This window comes from Ascaphus truei, chromosome 5 (genome assembly GCF_040206685.1).
Source record: "Ascaphus truei isolate aAscTru1 chromosome 5, aAscTru1.hap1, whole genome shotgun sequence".
NCBI classification, from domain to species: domain Eukaryota; kingdom Metazoa; phylum Chordata; class Amphibia; order Anura; family Ascaphidae; genus Ascaphus; species Ascaphus truei.
Window position 1 is genome coordinate 191,729,723 of NC_134487.1, and position 22,160 is coordinate 191,751,882.

The following is a 22,160-nucleotide window of genomic DNA, read 5'->3' on the forward strand; positions in this document are numbered from 1 at the left end:
GAACTCGCACAGGTAAAGCTTGGGAAGCCTGCAGAGGGGAAGAGCGAGTTATAATCATACGACGATGGGGAGGTTTCTAAACTCTAAGCTTATAAAACAGTATGGAAACAAGAAGCAGCTCAGTATCAGAGACGCTACATACGTAATGAATGATGGAATTCCCAATCCAGTGTTACACTGCAATTCACTGTGAATTGGGAGGGACAGACTCCAAGGGACATAAGAGTGACAAAATCAATGAGCCTCTCTTGTGTGTCACTATAGGGACCCTATATCCTTCTGTCACCTACTGAGGGACAGAAAGCATGGCTCACAGATCCCTACCTGTCACTGCATCACCCTGCAGTGGGAGGGACAGACTGCATGGAAAGTAGGTCCCTTCTGTCTGTGTCACTTTTCAGTGAAAGGGACACACTGCATGGGCCCTAGATCACTTCTATCTGTCACCCTGTAATGAGAGTGACACACTGCATGGGTCACGGGTCATTTCTGCGACTGCATCACCCTATGGTGAAAGGGACAGATTCCATAGGTTATAGGTTCCCTCTGCCTGTGTTACCCTGCGATGGAGGGAGGTGGCGGGAAGTAGGGGAGTGGTGCCATGCTGTGCTCCAGTCTCTACCCTCACCTTGTGTATTCTTGTGGATATGGGGAGGAGTACCACGTCTGGATCTCGTATTTTCCAAACTCTATGACAGACGGGCAGCGCACCTGGGGATCTGGGGGACCGCTCACCCCGACTCTCTGCACAGGAAAACAGAAAGAGATTACAGACTCAGAGCAATCAGCCAGAAGCAGGATGATAGGGATGGATAAAGAAACAGGAAAGGGAAAAAATGGAAGAGAGAACAGGGAAAGAGTGTCTGTAGAAGGACAGTGTTGCCAAGTGTCACCTTTGGGTGTCTCATTCCACCGATAGCAAGAGAGCAGAGGGCAAAGAGAGAGAGAGAGAGGTGGTGGGGACAGAAGGAGAAGAGTGAGAGAGGGCAGAGGGAAAGAGAGAAGAGAGGGAAAGAGAGAGAAAAGAGGGAAAGAGAGAAAGATAGAGGGAAAGAGAAAAAGATAGAGGGCAGAGAGAGATAGAGGGCAGAGAGAGATAGAGGGCAGAGAGAGATAGAGGGCAGAGAGAGAGAGAGGGCAGAGAGAAAGAGAGAGAGAGAGAGAGAGAGGGGGCAGAGAAAGAGAGAGAGAGAGAGGACTGAGAGAGAGAGGGCAGAGAGAGAGAGAGAGGGCAGAGAGAGAGAGAGAGAGGGCAGAGAGAGAGAGAGAGAGGGCAGAGAGAGAGAGAGGGCAGAGAGAGAGAGAGAGAGAGAGGGCAGAGAGAGAGAGAGAGGGCAGAGAGAGAGAGAGAGGGCAGATAGAGAGAGAGAGGGCAGAGAGAGAGAGCAGATAGAGAGAGAGAGGGCAGAGAGTGAGAGAGAGGGCAGAGAGTGAGAGAGAGGGCAGAGAGAGAGAGAGCGAGCGAGAGAGCGAGCAGAGGGAAAGAGAGAGAAAGGTGTTCTCTAGCACACTCAAGAGTGAGGCAGAGAGCTCGCACTCTCTCGCGAGAGCATTGTTTTAAATACCGAGTGCCCTTCAACAGTACAACTGTTAGAGCCAATAAAGATAAGGGGGGGGGTGAGAGAGCTTTTAAAGGGAGCAGCCGGAGGCAATCCAAGTCTCAGCTCACCAATAAATTAACATAAAAAAATACTTCTAGGAATCATATTTGGGTAAAAGGTGATCATTCATCTAACCCCTCAAACAGGTCACTGCCATTGGTACACTTTGGTATTGGAGGAACTGAAACCTTAAACATGTCACTGTCAATAGTACATGCTCAGGTTTAGGATTAAGGGCCTTGCATTCAATATGTAAAAAGTGGGTTCAAATCCTGCTGCACATATCAGTTTTGTTTTTGTTGGTTTTTTTTTTTTTTTAGATTTTAAGCTCACTGGGGTGGGGTCTCCTTCCCTCCAATGTATACATTTATGTAATTATATGTAGATGTATTATATATGCGTTATGCATTACTTGTATAATATCCTTGTAAATGCAGGGGGTGGGTAATAGCATACTAAATTCTACATTTGCAGGTAAAGGGGATAACATAATAACCTTTTATCTACGTTCTCGCTCTACCTGCAATTTCCCGAAATGCCACCTCAATTGCAAGCATATTGTGGTGGGAAAAAAAGTGAAATAATTTGATCTTCTACAGTGCGGACAGTGGCCGCGCCGTTCTAGGTGGAATTTACTAGGCACGGGGCCAGAGGCAGAGACACTGGCATTGAAAGCAGGTTCAAAGGCAGTGTCCTTACTACTAAGCTACTCCTTATGCGTGCATGCTCTGTATAATAAGCCATAACAACATGATGCAAGGGGAGGGAGTAAGACTGACCTGAGTGAAGTGTGACTGGCCCCTGCTCTCTCCCGCCAAACCCTCCTCCAGTTCAATTCCCAGAGTTAGCGAAGATCTGGGGCTCCAGTAAAGCTGCTTGCACATGGCGCCGGGTTTTATTAATGGGGTGGGCACAGAAGGTCTCCCCCCCCACCGCTTTTTTCCCCTTCTAATCTCTCGCTCTTGTTTGTCTCTTTTATTCCCTCCCTGGGCTTCTCAGTCGCTCCCTCCCACTCCACGCTGTGCCTAGGTGACAGAAGTATTACAAGTCCCCTGTGCACGGAACCGCAGCTGTGCAAAGCCTCCGGGGGAAACCAGAAATAATGCCTTCGGCGACGGTGACGCTGCAGAAACTAAGCGAAGCAGCCGCTCCATTAAAATATTTGCCGGGAAGACAAAATGTACGGGGATGTATTTGGAGCGGTTACGGTGACTGTTAATCTTGCTGGAATCATCCCTGAGATAAAAGGAATCGATACTACTCTCGCTCGCTGCCTGCCCCGAGTGTCAGCTGGCTAAAGCAACAGCGTGAGGGAAAGAAGTGAGACAAAAGTAAGGGCAGTAAAACCCAAAGAGAGGGTTTAAAAATCCTCAATATTTAACCCATTACTACACACAGTAACGTCATTTGGCCCTGAAAAGGGTACTTCAACCCATGAAACCTTTTGGTACGAAATTAAGGGACAGTCCCTACCAGGACACAGGTTACCTAAAGACAGCGACATGTTTAATAGAATAGCTGATTTCTATTTCCTTTTTCTAAACAAAATGGTTTAAGTATTTTAGAACTCATTTTTGACACTTTCACTTCTTTAGTGCCCTATTGGCGTACAGCTTACATTAAGAAAAGTGCTACCCCAGAGGTCCCTTATGACGGACGCTGTACATCATGGCCTATTGGATGTTTTTTTAGGGGCTGTTTGCGATCAGTGCGAAAAGGGAAGGGGAGGGAGGGAAATAGATCTTTACCTGCAGAGCCTGCTCCTGGATATCTTGGAAAAGCTCCATTTCCTTTTCAGACAGCATTCCAAACCGCTCCTCCCCATCCAGTTTGCCATCCCAACCGTCCTGATTGTCTGTGTGTGGGGGAGAGGAGAGAGAGAAAAGAGGCAGATATAAGTGGGGGGGGTGGGGGACACAAACCAAAGGATGGGAACGTGGGGCTGCCTAAGGCTGAGTCCCCGCTGGCGATGAGTGCGCTCATACTTAGAGCATGAGTGCCGGGTGTCCTGCAACTTGCGCGGGGGGGGGGGGGGGGGGCGCAATTGCGGGCTATCTGAGCCAGCGGGAAAGTTTAAAAATGTTATTTACAAAAGCGCCGAGCGTGGGTGCCCGCACATTGCGTGAGCCGGAACATACATACATATATACATACATACATACATACATGCTGTGCTCAAAGCTGTGACCATGCAGCAAGCTTAAGCCTATAGGGAACCATGTTAAAAATGGTTTTTGAAGCAAAAAGTGGCACTGTGTGCTCATTTGCATGTCATTTGCCAGAATCCCTTGCTGCAGTGGAAGTGCTGTGTGCTGGGTGATAATGGTGAAGGGCGGGGTTGCAGACCTGCCTTAGACATGCAGCTGAGCATACAGTTATATTTACATATTTGCATATTTGCTTTGCAATGGAGGGTTTTTGTCACTTTTTTTACTCACCATAACTTAACTCAGTATTATGGTATACCCCATCCCTTAGCTTCTTTGCATACCCAGTCAATCAACCCCACACTGATGAGACCCATTAAGGTCGAAACAGCTGTCTGTGGGTGGTTTTCTGGGTATGCACCTTAACCCTGGCTGTGCTCAAAGCTGTGACCATGCAGCAAGCTTAAGCCTATAGGGAACCATGTTAAAAATGGTTTTTGAAGCAAAAAGTGGCACTGCGTGCTCATTTGCATGTCATTTCCCAGAATCCCTTGCTGCAGTGGAAGTGCTGTGTGCTGGGTGATAATGGTGAAAAGCGGGGTTGCAGACCTGCCTTAGACATGCAGATGAGCATACAGTTATATTTACATGTTAATATATATTGAAACACAAAAATAACCGGCACAGACCTAAAATGAAGTGTGCTAAAATCAGTTGGGTGAAGTGTGAATAATAAACACTACTGGCGGTGCTGGGGAAGGGAAATATATGAAAACTAACACAGAAAAAAAGAATCCCCTGAATAGCACTCTAACATACACAAAATGTATCAAAAAAAGTTTATATAAACTGAACCTTAAAGTGTAGAGGCAAGAAATCCTTGCATCAGAACACTCAGACCGGCCGGTCAGGTAATAATACCTTGCCTCTACACTTTATTTACACACTTTGTCCTTGTTAATGCAGTGTAGCATTTTCCCCCACACCTTAAGGTTCAGTTTATATCAGCTTTGTAGGTCACCACTGCTCCTCATTTTAACCATTTATGTGTATGTGATTAATAAACTTTTTTTGATACATTTTGTGTATGTTAGAGTGCTATTCAGGGGATTCTTTTTTTCTGTGTTAGTTTTCATACATATATATATATATATATATATATATATATATACATACACATGCAAGTAACCGCGCCAAGCGCCGCCTGCTCAGCGCCAGCGGGGACTAAGCCTAAGCAAGAGAACGTAACGTAAACACAGGTTTTTATGCACAAACCCCAAAAGATCAACTTGTAATCCAACACAGCATTTTACCAACCTAATTGGCCTCCTTCGACCCCGAAGGAGGCCCATTTAAACGTGATAAAAGCAGAAAAAAAGGGCAGTGTTTGTTTCATTTGGAAATTAATTTCCCATTGCATATGCTTATGGGGCAGGGGATTGTTTGTCAATCCACTATTTTCTTAAGCCTTATACTACCCTGCCCACATTAGAGAGATGAGGGTTTAGCAAGTGCAAACTATTGCTGACCACACCCTAACATCAGAAGGTCCACGCGGGGGTCAGCGGTCCGCAGGAGAGTCCGGGGGTACATACGTAGGGCCGGGGGGGTTAGGGGTCCGAGAGGGCGGAGGGGGGTGGAGATGGGGGATAAGGGTGAGGGGGGGGAGAGAAAGGGGCGAGGGGGGGAAGAGAAAGGGGTGAGAGGGGGAAGAGAAAGGGGTGAGGGGGGGAAGAGAAGGGGTGAGGGGGGGGAAGAGAAAGGGGTGAGGGGGGGGAAGAGAAAGGGGTGAGGGGGGGGAAGAGAAAGGGGTGTGGGGGGGAAGATAAAGGGGTGTGGGGGGAATATAAAGGGGTGTGGGGGATTAGGGGTACGCGCGCACAGGGGGGAGGGGTCATGGGCCCGCGCGCATGCGGGGGGAGGGGTCAAGGTCCCACGTGCACGGGGAGGAGGGGTCAGGGGCCCACACGCACGGGGGGGAGGGGTCAGGGGCCCGCACGCACAATGGGGAGGGGTCCGCGCGGACAGGGGGAGGGGTCAGGGGCCCGCGCGCACAGTGGGTAGAGAAAGGTATCAGGAATCCGCACTGGGGGGGGGGGGGGGGGTGGAGAGAGGGATCGGGGGCCAGCGCAACGGGGGGACAGGAGATGGGGCCGGGGGTTTGAGCAGGGGGGAGGGGGTCAGCGGGTCCGGCGTGCAGAGGAGGAGGAGTCAGGGGATCCACGTGCGCGGGAGGGGGTCCGCGCTGCAGGGGGAAGGAGTCGGTGTCCGCGAACACGTAGGGGGGAAAGCAGTCGGGGGTCCACACACGCAGGTGGATGGGTCGGGGGTCTACGCATGCAGGGGGAGGAGGTCCGCGCAGGGGAAAGGGATAGGGGATCCACACGCGGGGGGGCAGGGGGTCCACTTGCACAGGGGTGGTCAGGGGTCAATGTGTGCAGGGGTATGGCGGGTCCGGTTCAACTAGGGGAAAGGACAAGTCCTCTAGAATCAAATGGCAGACATAGCCATACTAACTAATGCTCAACCCTGACATATGGGAACCGTGGGTCCTCCTTCATAGAGCACACAGGGCACTTAGTTCTAGGGAGCCCAACGCAGGGACCCCAAGTATATCATCTTGCACCGCCATTATTTCCACATCAACCAGTGCCTCATGGCGGTCGCGAGAAATCAACTGTCAATTGAACTGGACCGAGGCAAGAAACAAATCTGCGTGGATCTTGTTCCAGCGACCTTAGAGATGCAAAGTTCTCAGGGTGATAACCAAGGTCCTTCATGAAGGCAACATGAAATACAAATGAGGATTCCCCTTCCACCTGACTGTGCTGAAGGACTGCTCACAGATCTGCATTAAAAGATCCATCTGAGGCCAGAAGATTTCTGGAGAGGGTGGGAGTACACCCCAGGATGGAGGTCCAATCGTCGGACTAGCGTTGCGGCTCCTCATTGGTGCCTGGTCCCTCTCATTGGTCAAAGTGTTATCGAACACCCGCACTACTAGGTTGGTTCGTCCTAATGGTAGGCCTTTGGATCTTTCCTGGTGTTGGTGTTGGTAATATTTTCATTATGTCCGTTCCCTTTCAGAAATTGACACAGGCATCTGGGCCAGCCCCCAGCAAGCATCATATGATGTTAGCTTCAGCCTTTTGTTGTGCAATATTTCATTAGATGTAATATACTGTTATTAAGGTCCTCTCCCCCACTGGTGGACACTAAGGAAGTTATGCAATATATGAAAATCTGGTTTACAAGCATAATTCACTCTTGTTTCTCTGCGAGTGGAGCCTCCTCTGGACCACCCCTAGCTGAGGTCATACTATAAGTGGTTTTGTCCTTAAATTCTTGATACTTCATGGGTTGCACCTGAAACGGGCGAAGCAGTGGTGCTGTGTTTTTGTACGCCCAAGTTCTCTTGGCACAGTTTCTTTTTGTGTAGTCATGGCACCAATATGCATGGGCTCTATCTTTTCCCCCAGGATATTTTTGGTTGGTTCCGATGTTACTGTTCCCCCCATTACAGCGTCTTGCACCTTAATTTTTTTTTTTAATATCACTTGCCCCTGCGGCTCATCTCACTTTTCTATGACACAGTCCTCCTTTGCTCCTCAGGCGGCATGCACTTATACCTAAACAACCTTTCGTTCCCATGTCTTCCCTTAAAAAGCCATTTTGCATAACGTTAAGGGCTTTAACAGCACACGTAAATGTAAGCTTACCTTTAATAGTTATAAGAGAAGGGTAGCTAACATAATATTCATACAGGCGCACTATAGCAGGCGCTCAGTCACCACATTTTTTCACCCCAAAAATCCTCTAGGCGCTGGTGACTAGCACGGTCTTAAATACTGATTGCGATAGATCCGGAACTAGACAAGGTACCACCCCTAGTTTAAAGATTCAAAAAAGTTACTAACCAGAGGGGGGAAAAAAATAAATATATATACTAGCTGATATACCCGGCGTTGCCCGGCATTGAATTTTCCTGCTCCCCCTGTCTCCACTCTCCCCTCTCTCTCTCCCCCCATTGCCATCTCTCTCTCTCCATTGCCCTCTTTCCCCCCCTTCCCCTTTCTCCCCCGTTAACAGCAATCGGGGCCCCCTTGCACATGAATGTGGCCCCCCGTGTTAACAGCTGGGTTTCCCCCCCCCCCCCGTTCACTGCTCCGGCCCTCCCCGCCCACTCACATGTCCAATTCCCCTCCCCTTCAGAGCTCAGTGGGTGGGTGAGTGACTGGGTGGGTGTGTGGATGACTGAGTGACTGGGTGGGTGAATGACTGGGTGGGTGACTGAGTGGGTGGGTTATCTCTCCTCCCCCTGCCATGTGTTTTTTGAAGGCAGCAAGTTAAGGGAGAGTGCAGGGTCCGGTTGGGAGCGAGGGGGGAGGAGCCTGACGTTGGCGGCTGGGGCAGGAGGGCCGCGCCGCGCTTCCCCTCCGCCCGGGAGCCGGTTGGGAGCGAGGGGGGAGGAGCCTGAAGTTGGCGGCTGGGGCAGGAGGGCCGCGCCGCGTTTCCCCTCCGTCCGGGAGCCGGTTGGGAGGAGCCTGACGTTGGCGGCTGGGGCAGGAGGGCCGCGCCGCGCTTCCCCTCCGTCCGGGAGCTGGTTGGGAGCGAGAGAGGAGGAGCCTGAAGTTGGCGGCTGGGGCAGGAGGGCCTGCGCCGCGTTTCCCCTCCGTCCGGGAGCCGGTTGGGAGGAGCCTGAAGTTGGCGGCTGGGGCAGGAGGGCCGCGCCGCGCTTTCCCTCCGTCCGGGAGCCGGTTGGGAGCGAGGGGGGAGGAGCCTGAAGTTGGCAGCTGGGGCAGGAGGGCCGCGCCACGCTTCCCCTCCGTCCGGGAGCCGGTGCAGGGCGCGCACGTGAGGGTGAGTGTGATGGGGGGGAGCCGGCGGGGATATGAGCTGGGTGAAGAGGAGGCGAGAGAGAGAGGAGAGAGTGTGTGTGTTTGTGTGTGTCAGTCAGTCAGTCGGGTGAGGCCGAGGGGGAAGAGAGTGTCAGTTGGGTGACGTCATAGAGCCACCAATCTGATTGGGAGGAGGGAGGGGTGATGCGCGAGAGGCAGAAAATTTGTATCTCCCGCTCCCTACAGACCGCAAGTAGCGCTCAATTGCCTGTCAGCACGCCGCCTGTCTGCAGTGCGGGCGGCCTGACTGAGGGAGCGGGGCCTTAGCCTAAGGCCGTTATGAGATTCGCAATAATGAAATTGGCCTCAAACACAAAAAAAAGCAAGATTAAGCGTGTCATGATAATATCTCATGATATTATGTATTTTAATCCATCAGGTGCTGCAGGGATTAATGAGCTACAGCTTGAGTTTTTACAATACAATATGTTGGGTTAGTACCAGGTCAGGACTTTTCATGGTTCGGTGCTGAGCTTCACAGAGAACTTAATTGAAGTTGGGTTTTAAAAGTACAAAGAAATGATTTATGGCCTGTTAACCCTTTAGCCAGGCCTGGTGTTAAAACGGACTAGAATCTAGGGATAAGAACATGTTTTGCCAGAGATGGGTTCTCTAACATAAACAAAAGGTTTTCAAAGCATTCCTGGTAGAGTTTTATGGATTGTCAGGTGGGTGTGACTATTCTATAGCATCCCAAAGATGTGAAATATGGAATCATGGACTTGACAGGTATGCAGACGTATAAAATTTAGATATTTGCATTCGTGACAGGGGGATGAACGGGGTGAGACCAGATATGGAAGGTATAGCAGGTACTAAGATACCGATATCCATTTGTAGCTCAAATGTAGGGGTAACACGGTCATGCTTAGTCTCGTTGCGTCCGCCATAATCGTTTAAATCTATTGATGTCATTCACGTGTGTAAGTATTGCAGGAGGAAAGTTACAAGTACGTTTATATATTGAGGGATTAGTTTAAACGTAAATTTTGTAGGAGTTTTTTTACGCCGTAATAAAACGGTCAATCTCGCAGCTGATTTATGACAGGGGTTGGCTTAGGTTTTTTTCAATGGGGGGGAAATAAATCGTACTTAAGTCCTAGCAATTATTATGAAAATTATATTTCAACAGAGGTGTGTTTGGATCAAACACGTGAGATCTCATCTTCCTGTGCCAGTGACCTCACTAGGAGAAAACCTATGACATTTGGGTAATGTACTGTGTAGGGAAGGATTTCTATTTGATGTTTTATCCTGTTGTTTTGAGAAACTGTTCTGCATTTACTGTAATTGTATGTTCTTGTAATCCTTTTTCTGTAATCAAAGCACTGTATTTATATATATATATATATATATATATATATATATATATATATATATTAAAACATTTAATAAGGGATGCTTTGGGCTCTGAATGAACTGATTGCACTTGCAGACACATTTTGCTACAACAGATGTGTGTGTTAAGTGCATAGTTTTTCTATCAAACAGGGACCTGGGACCCTGGCAAATATATTCATTTTACATCTTTTATTTGCAGACCTATCTCGGGTGATGGAAGTGTATAGATATGATTGCAATTGAGTAAGGGGTTAGTATTAACTCACTGGAGGTACCTTGCGCAGGCAAAAGGTGAGTTGGCTAGAGTAGCCATGTGTATTAACCCTGTTTGCATATCCAAGTCACGTGCCCACTTGTGTGCTGTTCATGACAAGTGGTATATGGGGACGGATTTAGGGGGAGATATTACTCATTTGAGGGACCTTTGCGGAGGTGAAGAGTGGGACAGCTTGCGAGCTGTGTATTAACCCTTGTCAAGTATGCAGGTCACGTGCTCACAGGTGTGCCGTACGTGACAAAGCGTATTAGAGACCTCTCATCCGCGTCAGCTCAGCTGGAGGAGAAACAGAAGGGCAATCATCTTGCTTTGCTTCTATAAGAAATAATCAAAGTCCAAGGTTGGCTTCATTTATGACTATCCTATAAAACAGAACAGTGGACCTTCCAAAAGTTCTATGAACGTAGCAATAAAGCACACATGTTAGCTGGAAAACGAAAACTTTATCCATTCACACCATTTGGTTAGCTGATGGTTTCCCGTTGCATGATCCTACACATATCATGAAATAATTCCAACTGTTTTATCAGAATCTATATGACGGGAAAAAGGTTGATCCCAAGAAAAAGTTCCACCTCCAGACTGAGTCCGTTTTTAAATTCATGACAGTGTTATAAACTAAATTTGTTTTCTACTGCCAAACTTAATGAACCAATTTCTAGCGATGAGATTGCTGCTGCCATCAAGGGCTGAGGAATTTGACATTTCCTAGCACAGATGGCTTCTCCAACGTCTACTGTCCTGATAACAGAAAATATTCAGCATTTGCATAATCTGGCACACAAATGGTTTTCTTGAGTTGCAAGTTACAGCTTAAAACTACATGTATTGGTTTTTATTGGGATCAGTGTCCCGATCCTTTTTCTGTGTTTGCCTAGAAGTGAGGTTATCTGGGGTCAAAGCCTGTTTTGCAAAGTGGGGCGATAGAAACCTGGAGTCAACTCTTTCTGACAGTAGAAAGAATCAAAAAGACTTTTTAATATAAAACTTAAGAGGAATTCCTTGTGTTCTGAAAACGCAAGACTGTGTGGCCAGGAAGACAGTCCATGTAAGTCTGCTACATTTGAAATAGTGTGGATCTGACATGATTCACAAGAATAAATAAATGTTTGCAACATTTTGTAATCTGATTAATTAAATGATGCTAAACATCCCATGATTGTGAGGGTGCAAATGTCCGATAAGTACACACCCAGAAGGTGGGCTTATCCATGCAGGGAGTTTTAGGAAAGAAAAAAAAATGTATTTGAAATATGAAACTATATTTCAACCAAGGGAGTGTCAATGCTATGAGCCCTTGAAGAACCTAATGTCTGTGGTAATGTATGTTAGGAACTTCTATATGTTTAGCTCATTATTATTTTTTTTTATAACATAACTTTTTATTGGTCTCATATCCAGATGTCGACAAACATTGCTTCCAGACAATATTACATTAGTCCGTATGTGAGGTCATTTTCCAAGCGTATCGTAATGATAACATAACAAGAACAATAAATGGTAACAAATAAAGGGTGAGAGACACATTAGGGATAAGACAAGGGGGGTTAGGGGGAATAAGGGGGATAGGGATGGGGAAGGGGCAGGTTGGGGGGGGGGGGGGGGGGATAAGAGGGGGAGGGATGGGGAAGGTTGGGGGGGGGAATAAGAGGGGGAGGGATGGGGCAGGCAGGGGAGGCCGCCTTAACATCCATGTGTATTCTAGGATGACGTCGGGATTTAGCTCATTATTTTGATGAAACGGTCTGTATATATTGTACTGTATGTTTCTTGTAACATTCTTTTTTCTTTAAGACAAGCACTGTACTATTTTTGTATATTACACCTAATCTAGTATTGCTTTGGGCAATAATTGAACTTTGCATGGTTTGAAGAGTAATTGCATTTTTGGACACATTTTGCTACAATAGATTTTGTGTGTGCTAAATACATATTTTTCTTTGTAAACAGGGACCAAGGACCCCCTAGCGTTAAGACTTATCCTTGGTGGTGGCAGCCTTAAGGGGATATTTGCGACGGATCAACGGGAAATATTACTCATTTTAAGGACCGTGCAGAGATGTAAATGTGTCAGCAGGATAGCCGTGTGTATTAAGCCTTATTCTGTACGCTCCCGATCCCGGTGGTAAGCCGAGATTTTAAGATATGCAGTTGTGCATATTCAGGGTCATGGTGGGGGGTAAAAATTCAGGCCTACAAGGATGGGGGGCTTAGCCGCTCCAAATATGCTGAAGTACTTACACGCTTCCAAATTGGGTCAGCTGCTCCTGTGGAATTGAAAGAATAACTGGCGAGAGTGGGTGGACATAGAGAATGACATCAGTGCCCCCCGCTGGCATAAGCACTCTTATGGCTGTATAGATGAGATCACTTTCTAACCAAACAAATAAACACACCCATCTCCTTATGGGACTGCCTCAGATTGAAATAGCAACTCTTTCCCAAAGATTCTCGCATGATACCTCTACCCCAGGGGCGCGCAATCTTCCCCTGCTGCGCCCCCCTGCCTACTTCCCTCCCTGCTCACGCCCCCCTCCCTTACCTAGTCTCAGGCTCTGGGCTTCAAATGATGCTGCGGGGTCACATGACGTCACATGACCCCACAGTGTAATTTGACGCCGCGTTGCCCAAGACAAGGTAAGTGAAGTTGCAGGTGCCACACGTGTTCTCCCGGCATTAATTTAAATGCCTTGGGGGAAGAGTGCTGTGCCGCTCCCCCCATAAAAATCTTGTGCCCCCCCAGTTTGCACACACCTGCTCTACCCCACAACCCTAAATTTTATGTGGATTCCACTTTTGCAGTATGGAAAAAGGCTAACATTACTAAAAATTTGGATGATGCTTTCCGGATTGCAAATGAAAAGCTTTGCTAATCTAAAGGGGGAGGGAAAAAAAAAAGCTTTTCCCTCCGCGGAAATCTTCAGATTTTTGCAACAAACATTTTGGCATGACCGTGCAAGCCCTACATAGCTACATAACTATGAGTGTTGGAACAAACAGTGTCAGGAATTAAGATTATAAAACGTAGGGATTGGTATATATTAACAATGGCAAGAATAACAGCGTATCAGAGAGAAAAGGCCCATAGGTTTTGCAGGATCTGGGACCTCTGGCTGAGACCGGAGGGCAGGGCCGGATATGATCCTTATCGGGCTGTAAAGGTCTTCACACACACGCACGCAAAGTGGGCCGATGTTCTAGTCCTCCCTCGTTACACCTAGCCTGAGACGCAGGGACCCCTTTTACTCGCTCCCTCCTCCCCTCCAGGAATATTTGGTCGCCAACAATCTGTCGAGGTTGGTATTATGTTATGGATATTGTGTAACGGTTTCATTCCCCTTATTATTTTCCTTCATTTCTGTATCCCATAAAATCTGCAAAATAAACAGCTGAAAAAATAAATAATTGAACGTACGGGGAGGACTACACTTTTAAAAGGGATGGCCTATTTAAGGATCAAAGTGAAATCATGGCTGTGACGTGCGTGTGTGTGTTTACAGATATACAGTATACACATGCAGTACCTACAATGTACTGTACAGTATATATAAAAAAAATGTATGTACTGGTGCCCTCTAGCGGTGCTGCATGGTAATGCCGCCCTACTAATAGCGGTGGTCATACTGAAAGTGCTCAGCGCAGCAGTTTATTCTATGCCAGGTATCCCTACTTCAGCACAGGTTGCTCAATCAGTGGCTCAGTCAAAGACTGTGCTGAAGCAGCAGTATCCTTAAAACCTGACCTGTTGGTGGCCCTTAAGGACAGGAGTTGGCCACCCCTGCCCTATGCAGAGGATTGTGCAGGGCTTCTCTGAGGGGTTAGTACGAGGGCAATGATGAAGCACAGAACTGCAAGGTCGCAGCCCCAGCTCACGCAAATCACTTTAGTGGCCGTTTATGCAGAACCGCACACTGAATGTCAAACTGGTCACAAACAGCTGCTCCAAAGAACTCACTATCTAACTTTGGGGGTTTCTATCATCCGCTACCTTTCTATATGTCATTCATGTTACTCAGAAACAACCCCAATTTGAGGTCAGGTAAAAAAGGGACCCACCTAGTCTGTGCACATTCCCAGCTAAACTATAGGCCCTTGGCTTTCTTTTATATTTAGGAAAGCTTTATGTCTTTCCCCAACAGTTTTACTCGCAGCCCGGCTCCCGCCCACGCAGCCCGGCCCTCGCAGGCTTCGCAGCCCGGCTCCCGCCCTCGCAGGCCTCGCAGCCCGGCTCCCGCCCACGCAGCCCGGCCCTCGCAGGCTTCGCAGCCCGGCTCCCGCCCTCGCAGGCCTCGCAGCCCGGCTCCCGCCCTCGCAGCCCGGCTTCCGCCATCGCAGCCTCGCAGCCCGGCTCCCGCCCTCGCAGCCCGGCTCCCGCCCTCGCAGCCCGGCTCCCGCCCTCCCAGCCCGGCTCCCGCCCTCACAGCCTCGCAGCCCGGCTCCTGCCCTCCCAGCCCGGCTCCCGCCCTCCCAGCCTGGCTCCCGCCCTCCCAGCCTTGCAGCCCGGCTTCCGCCCTCCCAGCCTCGCAGCCCGGCTCCCGCCCTCCCAGCCTCGCAGCCCGGCTCCCGGCCCTCCCAGCCCGGCTCCCGCCCTCCCAGCCTCGCAGCCCAGCTCCCGTCCTCCCAGCCCGGCTCCCGCCCTCGCAGCCCGGCTCCCGCCCTCGCAGCCCGGCTCCCGCCCTCGCAGCCCGGCTCCCGCCCTCGCAGCCCGGCTCCCGCCCTCGCAGCCCGGCTCCCGCCCTCGCAGCCCGGCTCCTGCCCTCCCAGCCTCGCAGCTTGGTTCCCGCCCTCGCAGCCCGGCTCCCACCCTCGCAGCCCGGCTCCCGCCCTCCCAGCCTCGCAGCCCGGCTCCCGCCCTCCCAGCCTCGCAGCCCGGCTCCCGCCCTCCCAGCCTCGCAGCCCGGCTCCCGCCCTCCCAGCCTCGCAGCCCGGCTCCCGTCCTCCCAGCCTCGCAGCCCGGCTCCCGCCCTCCCAGCCTCGCAGCCCGGCTCCCGCCCTCGCAGCTCGGCTCCCGCCCTCGCGCCCTCCCAGCCCGGCTCCCGCCCTCCAGCCTCACAGCCCGGCTCCCGCCCTCCAGCCTCACAGCACGGCTCCCGCCCTCCAGCCTCACAGCACGGCTCCCGCCCTCCAGCCTCACAGCACGGCTCCCGCCCTCCAGCCTCACAGCACGGCTCCCGCCCTCCAGCCTCACAGCACGGCTCCCGCCCTCCAGCCTCACAGCACGGCTCCCGCCCTCCAGCCTCACAGCACGGCTCCCGCCCTCCAGCCTCACAGCACGGCTCCCGCCCTCCAGCCTCACAGCACGGCTCCCGCCCTCCAGCCTCACAGCACGGCTCCCGCCCTCCAGCCTCACAGCACGGCTCCCGCCCTCCAGCCTCACAGCACGGCTCCCGCCCTCGCAGCCCGGCTCCCGCCCTCCAGCCTCACAGCACGGCTCCCGCCCTCCAGCCTCACAGCACGGCTCCCGCCCTCCAGCCTCACAGCACGGCTCCCGCCCTCCAGCCTCACAGCACGGCTCCCGCCCTCCAGCCTCACAGCACGGCTCCCGCCCTCCAGCCTCACAGCACGGCTCCCGCCCTCCAGCCTCGCAGCCCGGCTCCCGCCCTCGCAGCCCGGCTCCCGCCCTCCCAGCCCGGCTCCCGCCCTCACAGCCTCGCAGCCCGGCTCCTGCCCTCCCAGCCCGGCTCCCGCCCTCGCAGCCTCGCAGCCCGGCTCCCGCCCTCCCAGCCTGGCTCCCGCCCTCCCAGCCTTGCAGCCCGGCTTCCGCCCTCCCAGCCTCGCAGCCCGGCTCCCGCCCTCCCAGCCTCGCAGCCCGGCTCCCGGCCCTCCCAGCCCGGCTCCCGCCCTCCCAGCCTCGCAGCCCAGCTCCCGTCCTCCCAGCCCGGCTCCCGCCCTCGCAGCCCGGCTCCCGCCCTCGCAGCCCGGCTCCCGCCCTCGCAGCCCGGCTCCCGCCCTCGCAGCCCGGCTCCCGCCCTCGCAGCCCGGCTCCCGCCCTCGCAGCCCGGCTCCCGCCCTCGCAGCCCGGCTCCTGCCCTCCCAGCCTCGCAGCTTGGTTCCCGCCCTCGCAGCCCGGCTCCCACCCTCGCAGCCCGGCTCCCGCCCTCCCAGCCTCGCAGCCCGGCTCCCGCCCTCCCAGCCTCGCAGCCCGGCTCCCGCCCTCCCAGCCTCGCAGCCCGGCTCCCGCCCTCCCAGCCTCGCAGCCCGGCTCCCGTCCTCCCAGCCTCGCAGCCCGGCTCCCGCCCTCCCAGCCTCGCAGCCCGGCTCCCGCCCTCGCAGCTCGGCTCCCGCCCTCGCGCCCTCCCAGCACGGCTCCCGCCCTCCAGCCTCACAGCACGGCTCCCGCCCTCCAGCCTCACAGCACGGCTCCCGCCCTCCAGCCTCACAGCACGGCTCCCGCCCTCCAGCCTCACAGCACGGCTCCCGCCCTCCAGCCTCACAGCACGGCTCCCGCCCTCCAGCCTCACAGCACGGCTCCCGCCCTCCAGCCTCACAGCACGGCTCCCGCCCTCCAGCCTCACAGCACGGCTCCCGCCCTCCAGCCTCACAGCACGGCTCCCGCCCTCGCAGCCCGGCTCCCGCCCTCCAGCCTCACAGCACGGCTCCCGCCCTCCAGCCTCACGGCACGGCTCCCGCCCTCCAGCCTCACGGCACGGCTCCCGCCCTCCAGCCTCACGGCACGGCTCCCGCCCTCCAGCCTCACGGCACGGCTCCCGCCCTCCAGTCTCACGGCCCGGCTCCCGCCCTCCAGCCTCACGGCCCGGCTCCCGCCCTCCAGCCTCACGGCCCGGCTCCCGCCCTCCAGCCTCAAGGCCCGGCTCCCGCCCTCCAGCCTCACGGCCCGGCTCCCGCCCTCCAGCCTCACGGCCCGGCTCCCGCCCTCCAGCCTCACGGCCCGGCTCCCGCCCTCCAGCCTCACGGCCCGGCTCCCGCCCTCCAGCCTCACGGCCCGGCTCCCGCCCTCCAGCCTCACGGCCCGGCTCCCGCCCTCCAGCCTCACGGCCCGGCTCCCGCCCTCCAGCCTCACGGCCCGGCTCCCGCCCTCCAGCCTCACGGCCCGGCTCCCGCCCTCCAGCCTCACGGCCCGGCTCCCGCCCTCCAGCCTCACGGCACGGCTCCCGCCCTCCAGCCTCACGGCACGGCTCCCGCCCTCCAGCCTCACAGCACGGCTCCCGCCCTCCAGCCTCACAGCACGGCTCCCGCCCTCGCAGCCCGGCTCCCGCCCTCCAGCCTCACGGCCCGGCTCCCGCCCTCCAGCCTCACGGCCCGGCTCCCGCCCTCCAGCCTCACGGCCCGGCTCCCGCCCTCCAGCCTCACGGCCCGGCTCCCGCCCTCCAGCCTCACGGCCCGGCTCCCGCCCTCCAGCCTCACGGCCCGGCTCCCGCCCTCCAGCCTCACGGCCCGGCTCCCGCCCTCCAGCCTCACGGCCCGGCTCCCGCCCTCCAGCCTCACGGCCCGGCTCCCGCCCTCCAGCCTCACGGCCCGGCTCCCGCCCTCCAGCCTCACGGCCCGGCTCCCGCCCTCCAGCCTCACGGCCCGGCTCCCGCCCTCCAGCCTCACGGCCCGGCTCCCGCCCTCCAGCCTCACGGCCCGGCTCCCGCCCTCCAGCCTCACGGCCCGGCTCCCGCCCTCCAGCCTCACGGCCCGGCTCCCGCCCTCCAGCCTCACGGCCCGGCTCCCGCCCTCCAGCCTCACGGCCCGGCTCCCGCCCTCCAGCCTCACGGCCCGGCTCCCGCCCTCCAGCCTCACGGCCCGGCTCCCGCCCTCCAGCCTCACGGCCCGGCTCCCGCCCTCCAGCCTCACGGCCCGGCTCCCGCCCTCCAGCCTCACGGCCCGGCTCCCGCCCTCCAGCCTCACGGCCCGGCTCCCGCCCTCCAGCCTCACGGCCCGGCTCCCGCCCTCCAGCCTCACGGCCCGGCTCCCGCCCTCCAGCCTCACGGCCCGGCTCCCGCCCTCCAGCCTCACGGCCCGGCTCCCGCCCTCCAGCCTCACGGCCCGGCTCCCGCCCTCCAGCCTCACGGCCCGGCTCCCGCCCTCCAGCCTCACGGCCCGGCTCCCGCCCTCCAGCCTCACGGCCCGGCTCCCGCCCTCCAGCCTCACGGCCCGGCTCCCGCCCTCCAGCCTCACGGCCCGGCTCCCGCCCTCCAGCCTCACGGCCCGGCTCCCGCCCTCCAGCCTCACGGCCCGGCTCCCGCCCTCCAGCCTCACGGCCCGGCTCCCGCCCTCCAGCCTCACGGCCCGGCTCCCGCCCTCCAGCCTCACGGCCCGGCTCCCGCCCTCCAGCCTCACGGCCCGGCTCCCGCCCTCCAGCCTCACGGCCCGGCTCCCGCCCTCCAGCCTCACGGCCCGGCTCCCGCCCTCCAGCCTCACGGCCCGGCTCCCGCCCTCCAGCCTCACGGCCCGGCTCCCGCCCTCCAGCCCGGCTCCCGCCCTCCAGCCTCACGGCCCAGCTCCCGCCCTCCAGCCTCTCAGCATGACCTGTTGTAGTACTTCTCTGTCTCTGAATTACGCTTCACTCCTATACGTTGTGCCTAGGACATTTGGTCACGGCTGTTTCGCCGCAACCACATGGCCACCGGCACTTGGCAACAACTCACCTCACCGCTGGGACACTCAGCCACTGGTTGCTTCACTGCTAAGTTAAGTCCCTAACCTTAACCCTTACCCCCCTCATATTAACCCCAAATACCAACGCTACCCGCTACCATCATAACCTTAACCCCTTACCCTAAAACACCTAAAGTTAACCCCCTACCTTAACGGACTGCTGGGGTGGGCAGTGGTTGGGGGACTGCTGGGGTGGGCAGTGGTTGGGGGCCCGCAGATAAAGCCCTAAAGAGCTGCCTGTTGTGCACCAATGACCTAGACCCAGTGGCGGATTAAAAAAAAATGGTTCCCCCAGGCACATACCCTTCTGTGCGATCGGCGCTCGCCACTTCTGCGCCATGGGCGCTTGCCGACCTGCGATTGCCAATCGAGGATGCGCAGAAGCAGCAAGCACTGATCACGCATGCCGGCAACCGTGATTGCGCATGGCGGGACGGCAAGCGCGCATGCAGCAAACGCCGATCACGCATACGCAGGGGGGAAGCCGGCATGCCTCCTCCAAATTCTGCCGCTTTAGGCCCGGGCCTAAATCTGCCACTGCCTAGACCATGTACAATGTTCTTTGCACACACTAAATTATTTATCTCCCTCTGAAGATATGGTCTCAAGAAGTGAACACGGTACTCTAGGTGAGGTCTCACCAACGATCTATAAAGTCACATCCCTACTTCTCCCTATACAAACTAGCATCCTGCTACTCTGCATCCATCCCATTAATCAATTTGGTCACTGCCACCATTTAATCTACTGCACACACTCTAACGTAACCCACTCTAACGTATCGACACATTTTTCCTCTGCATTTCTCCACCCCCCTATTAGCCACCCTATTCCTATCACCGCTCTCCCCTCACTATGCTTCTGTCACTCACCCCCGATTGGCCTTGTATGGTCTCCTGTTGCTTCATCTTCTCCCCAAAATCCCTACTGCCCTTCCCCTACTACCTCTCCTCCATTCATCGCCCCAACACGCTGCGGTCATACTCACCCCAGTCGGCTAGTCCGGCCTTGCGTGGTCCCCGCTTGCGCGAGCGTTGGAGTGAGTAGTCCAGCGCCTCTGCCCGCGCCTTGCGTCCGTCGGGGGAAGGGGTGAAGAACTTGGTAAGCCCGTCGATCAGCCCCTTGGGCTTCTTGTTGAAGGGAACGGTGGGACCGCAGCCTCGGAGCGGGTCCGCACTCCTGTCGCCGCTCTCTTCCTCCGAGGACGATGTGCACAAGGAGAATTTGCGCTTCCTCCCTCGCCCCGGGTTGCCCCGTCCTTTGCTGAATGTGGCTTTAGTCCTGTGGGAAGGAAGGACAAAAAAGTGCACAATATGAATACATGCTGGCAACAGAGCACATTTATTTAAACCCTCCAATCAAACTCTTATTAACAACCAATTTGAGGGTGTGTAGATACTTATTAATGCACCGTGTTCATTTTAAATTGTCTAGACTGCATGGAGTGAGAAACTCAAGGAAACACTGGCCTCTTCTATCTGTGTCACCTTATGGTGGCTGGGAGGCTCCAGGAGTTTGTGTCACTGTGGTAGCAGGGAGAGACTGTGTGGCAGAGGTCCCTTCTGACAGTCACTATGTCATGCGGGAAGGGGGAGAAGAGATTCCATAGGCCATAACTCCCAACGACCTGTGTCGTCATCCTCTAGTAGGAGACACATTTTCCTTCTGTATTAGGTCGCGCTTATAGTGCCGGCGACGGTGACATCACGGCAAAACAAATGTATTGCCGTCGCATGCGCTTATAGTAGGAGCGACATGACGGCTTGGTCCCGATCGGTGGAAGTCAAGTCAATTTGATTTTTCCAGCGACCGCAGCGTGACGTCACCATCGCGTCGCTGTCGACGGCACTATAAGCGCAGCCTTAGGCCGCGCTTATAGTCCCGGCGACGCAACGTCGCGTCAAAACAAATGTATTGAATGCGCTTATAGTAAGAGCGACGCGACGGATCGACAGCCTGGTCGCGATCGCTGGAAGTCAATTAAATTTTTTCAGCGACCGCAGCGTGACGTCAACGTTGCCGTAGCAAGGGCTATAAGCGCAGCCGTAGTCATCCTGCAGTAGGAGGGACACACTGCATGGGCCATAGGTTCCTTCTGACTGTCACTGTGACCCTGCAGTAGGAGGGACAGATTCGACAGGTCATAGGTCCCTTCTGTCTGTGTCACTATCCAATAGGAAGGATACTATATGGATCCTCTCTGCCCGTGTCCCCCTGCGGTAGAATTCATTGACTGGTCCACCACTGTCATCATGCGGTTGGTTGTACAGTCTGCACACTAACACTCACGCTGCACTCTGGTTCTTTAAGCGGTTCTTGGGACGACCGATGGGTTTTGTGTAACGTCTGCGGATCTGAGCAGCCTTCTTGTGAAGCAACTTCCGACCTTTTTTCCGGGGCCGACAGATTTGACATATCCACATGCCTGGAGGAGGGAGAAATAGGGGATGTAAACAGAAAGAGGTCAGCATGAGAGAAAGGGGCGTGGAGAGCACCAGAAAAAAAGGGTCTGGGAAGGGGGAGCAGGAAGAGAGAATGGAGGGGAGAAAGTGCAAGGGGGGAAGCAGCACAAGAAAGAAAGGGGAAGGGGGTAAGCAGCAAGAGAGAAAGGGGAGGGGGGGTAAGCAGCAAGAGAGAAAGGGGAGGGGGGGGGTAAGCAGCAAGAGAGAAAGGGGAGGGGGGGGGTAAGCAGCAAGAGAGAAAGGGGAAGGGGGTAAGCCGCAAGAGAGAAAAGGGAAGGGGGTAAGCAGTAAGCAGCGAAAGGGGAAGGGGGGGGAAGCAACAAGAGGGAAAGGGGGTAAGCAGCAAGAGAGAAAGGGGAGGGGGGTAAGCAGCAAGAGAGAAAGGGGAGGGGGGGAAGCAGCAAGAGGGGAAGGGGGGAAGCAGCAAGAGAGAAAGGGGAAGGGGATAAGCAGCAAGAGAGAAAAGGGGGGGGTAAGCAGCAAGAGAGAAAGGGGAAGGGGGTGAAGCAGCAAGAGAGAAAGGGGTAGTGGGGGAAGCAGCAAGAGAGAAAGGGGAGGGGGGTAAGCAGCAAGAGAGAAAGGGGAGGGGGGGGAAGCAGCAAGAGAGAAAGGGGAGGGGGGGAAGCAGCAAGAGAGAAAGGGGAAGGGGGTGAAACAGCAAGAGGGGAAGGGGAAGGGGGTGAAGCAGCAAGAGAGAAAGGGGAGGGGGGGTAAGCAGCAAGAGAGAAAGGGGAAGGGGGTAAGCAGCAAGAGAGAAAGGGGAAGGGGGTAAGCAGCAAGAGAGAAAGGGGAAGGGTGTAAGCAGCAAGAGAGAAAGGGGAGGGGGGTAAGCA

The 22,160-nt window shown here is 54.9% G+C and overlaps 1 protein-coding gene across 4 annotated transcripts in view; it reads right to left on the reverse strand.

Moving 5' to 3' along the window:
- Positions 1 to 22,160, reverse strand: part of KAT6A (lysine acetyltransferase 6A) — a 60,671-nt gene that overhangs the window by 15,763 nt on the left and 22,748 nt on the right. For 3 of the 4 annotated variants that reach the window (XM_075601515.1, XM_075601512.1, XM_075601511.1), the window contains 6 exons: positions 21,155 to 21,290; positions 19,854 to 20,146; positions 3,350 to 3,456; positions 2,381 to 2,473; positions 629 to 744; positions 1 to 28 (listed from right to left, as the gene is read on the reverse strand). The exon at positions 1 to 28 is cut by the window's left edge and continues 114 nt beyond it. In XM_075601515.1, the coding sequence (XP_075457630.1) occupies positions 1 to 28; positions 629 to 744; positions 2,381 to 2,473; positions 3,350 to 3,456; positions 19,854 to 20,146; positions 21,155 to 21,290 (773 nt within the window). The remainder of the gene's footprint in view (positions 29 to 628; positions 745 to 2,380; positions 2,474 to 3,349; positions 3,457 to 19,853; positions 20,147 to 21,154; positions 21,291 to 22,160) is intronic. The other variant, XM_075601513.1, reaches the window with a different exon arrangement.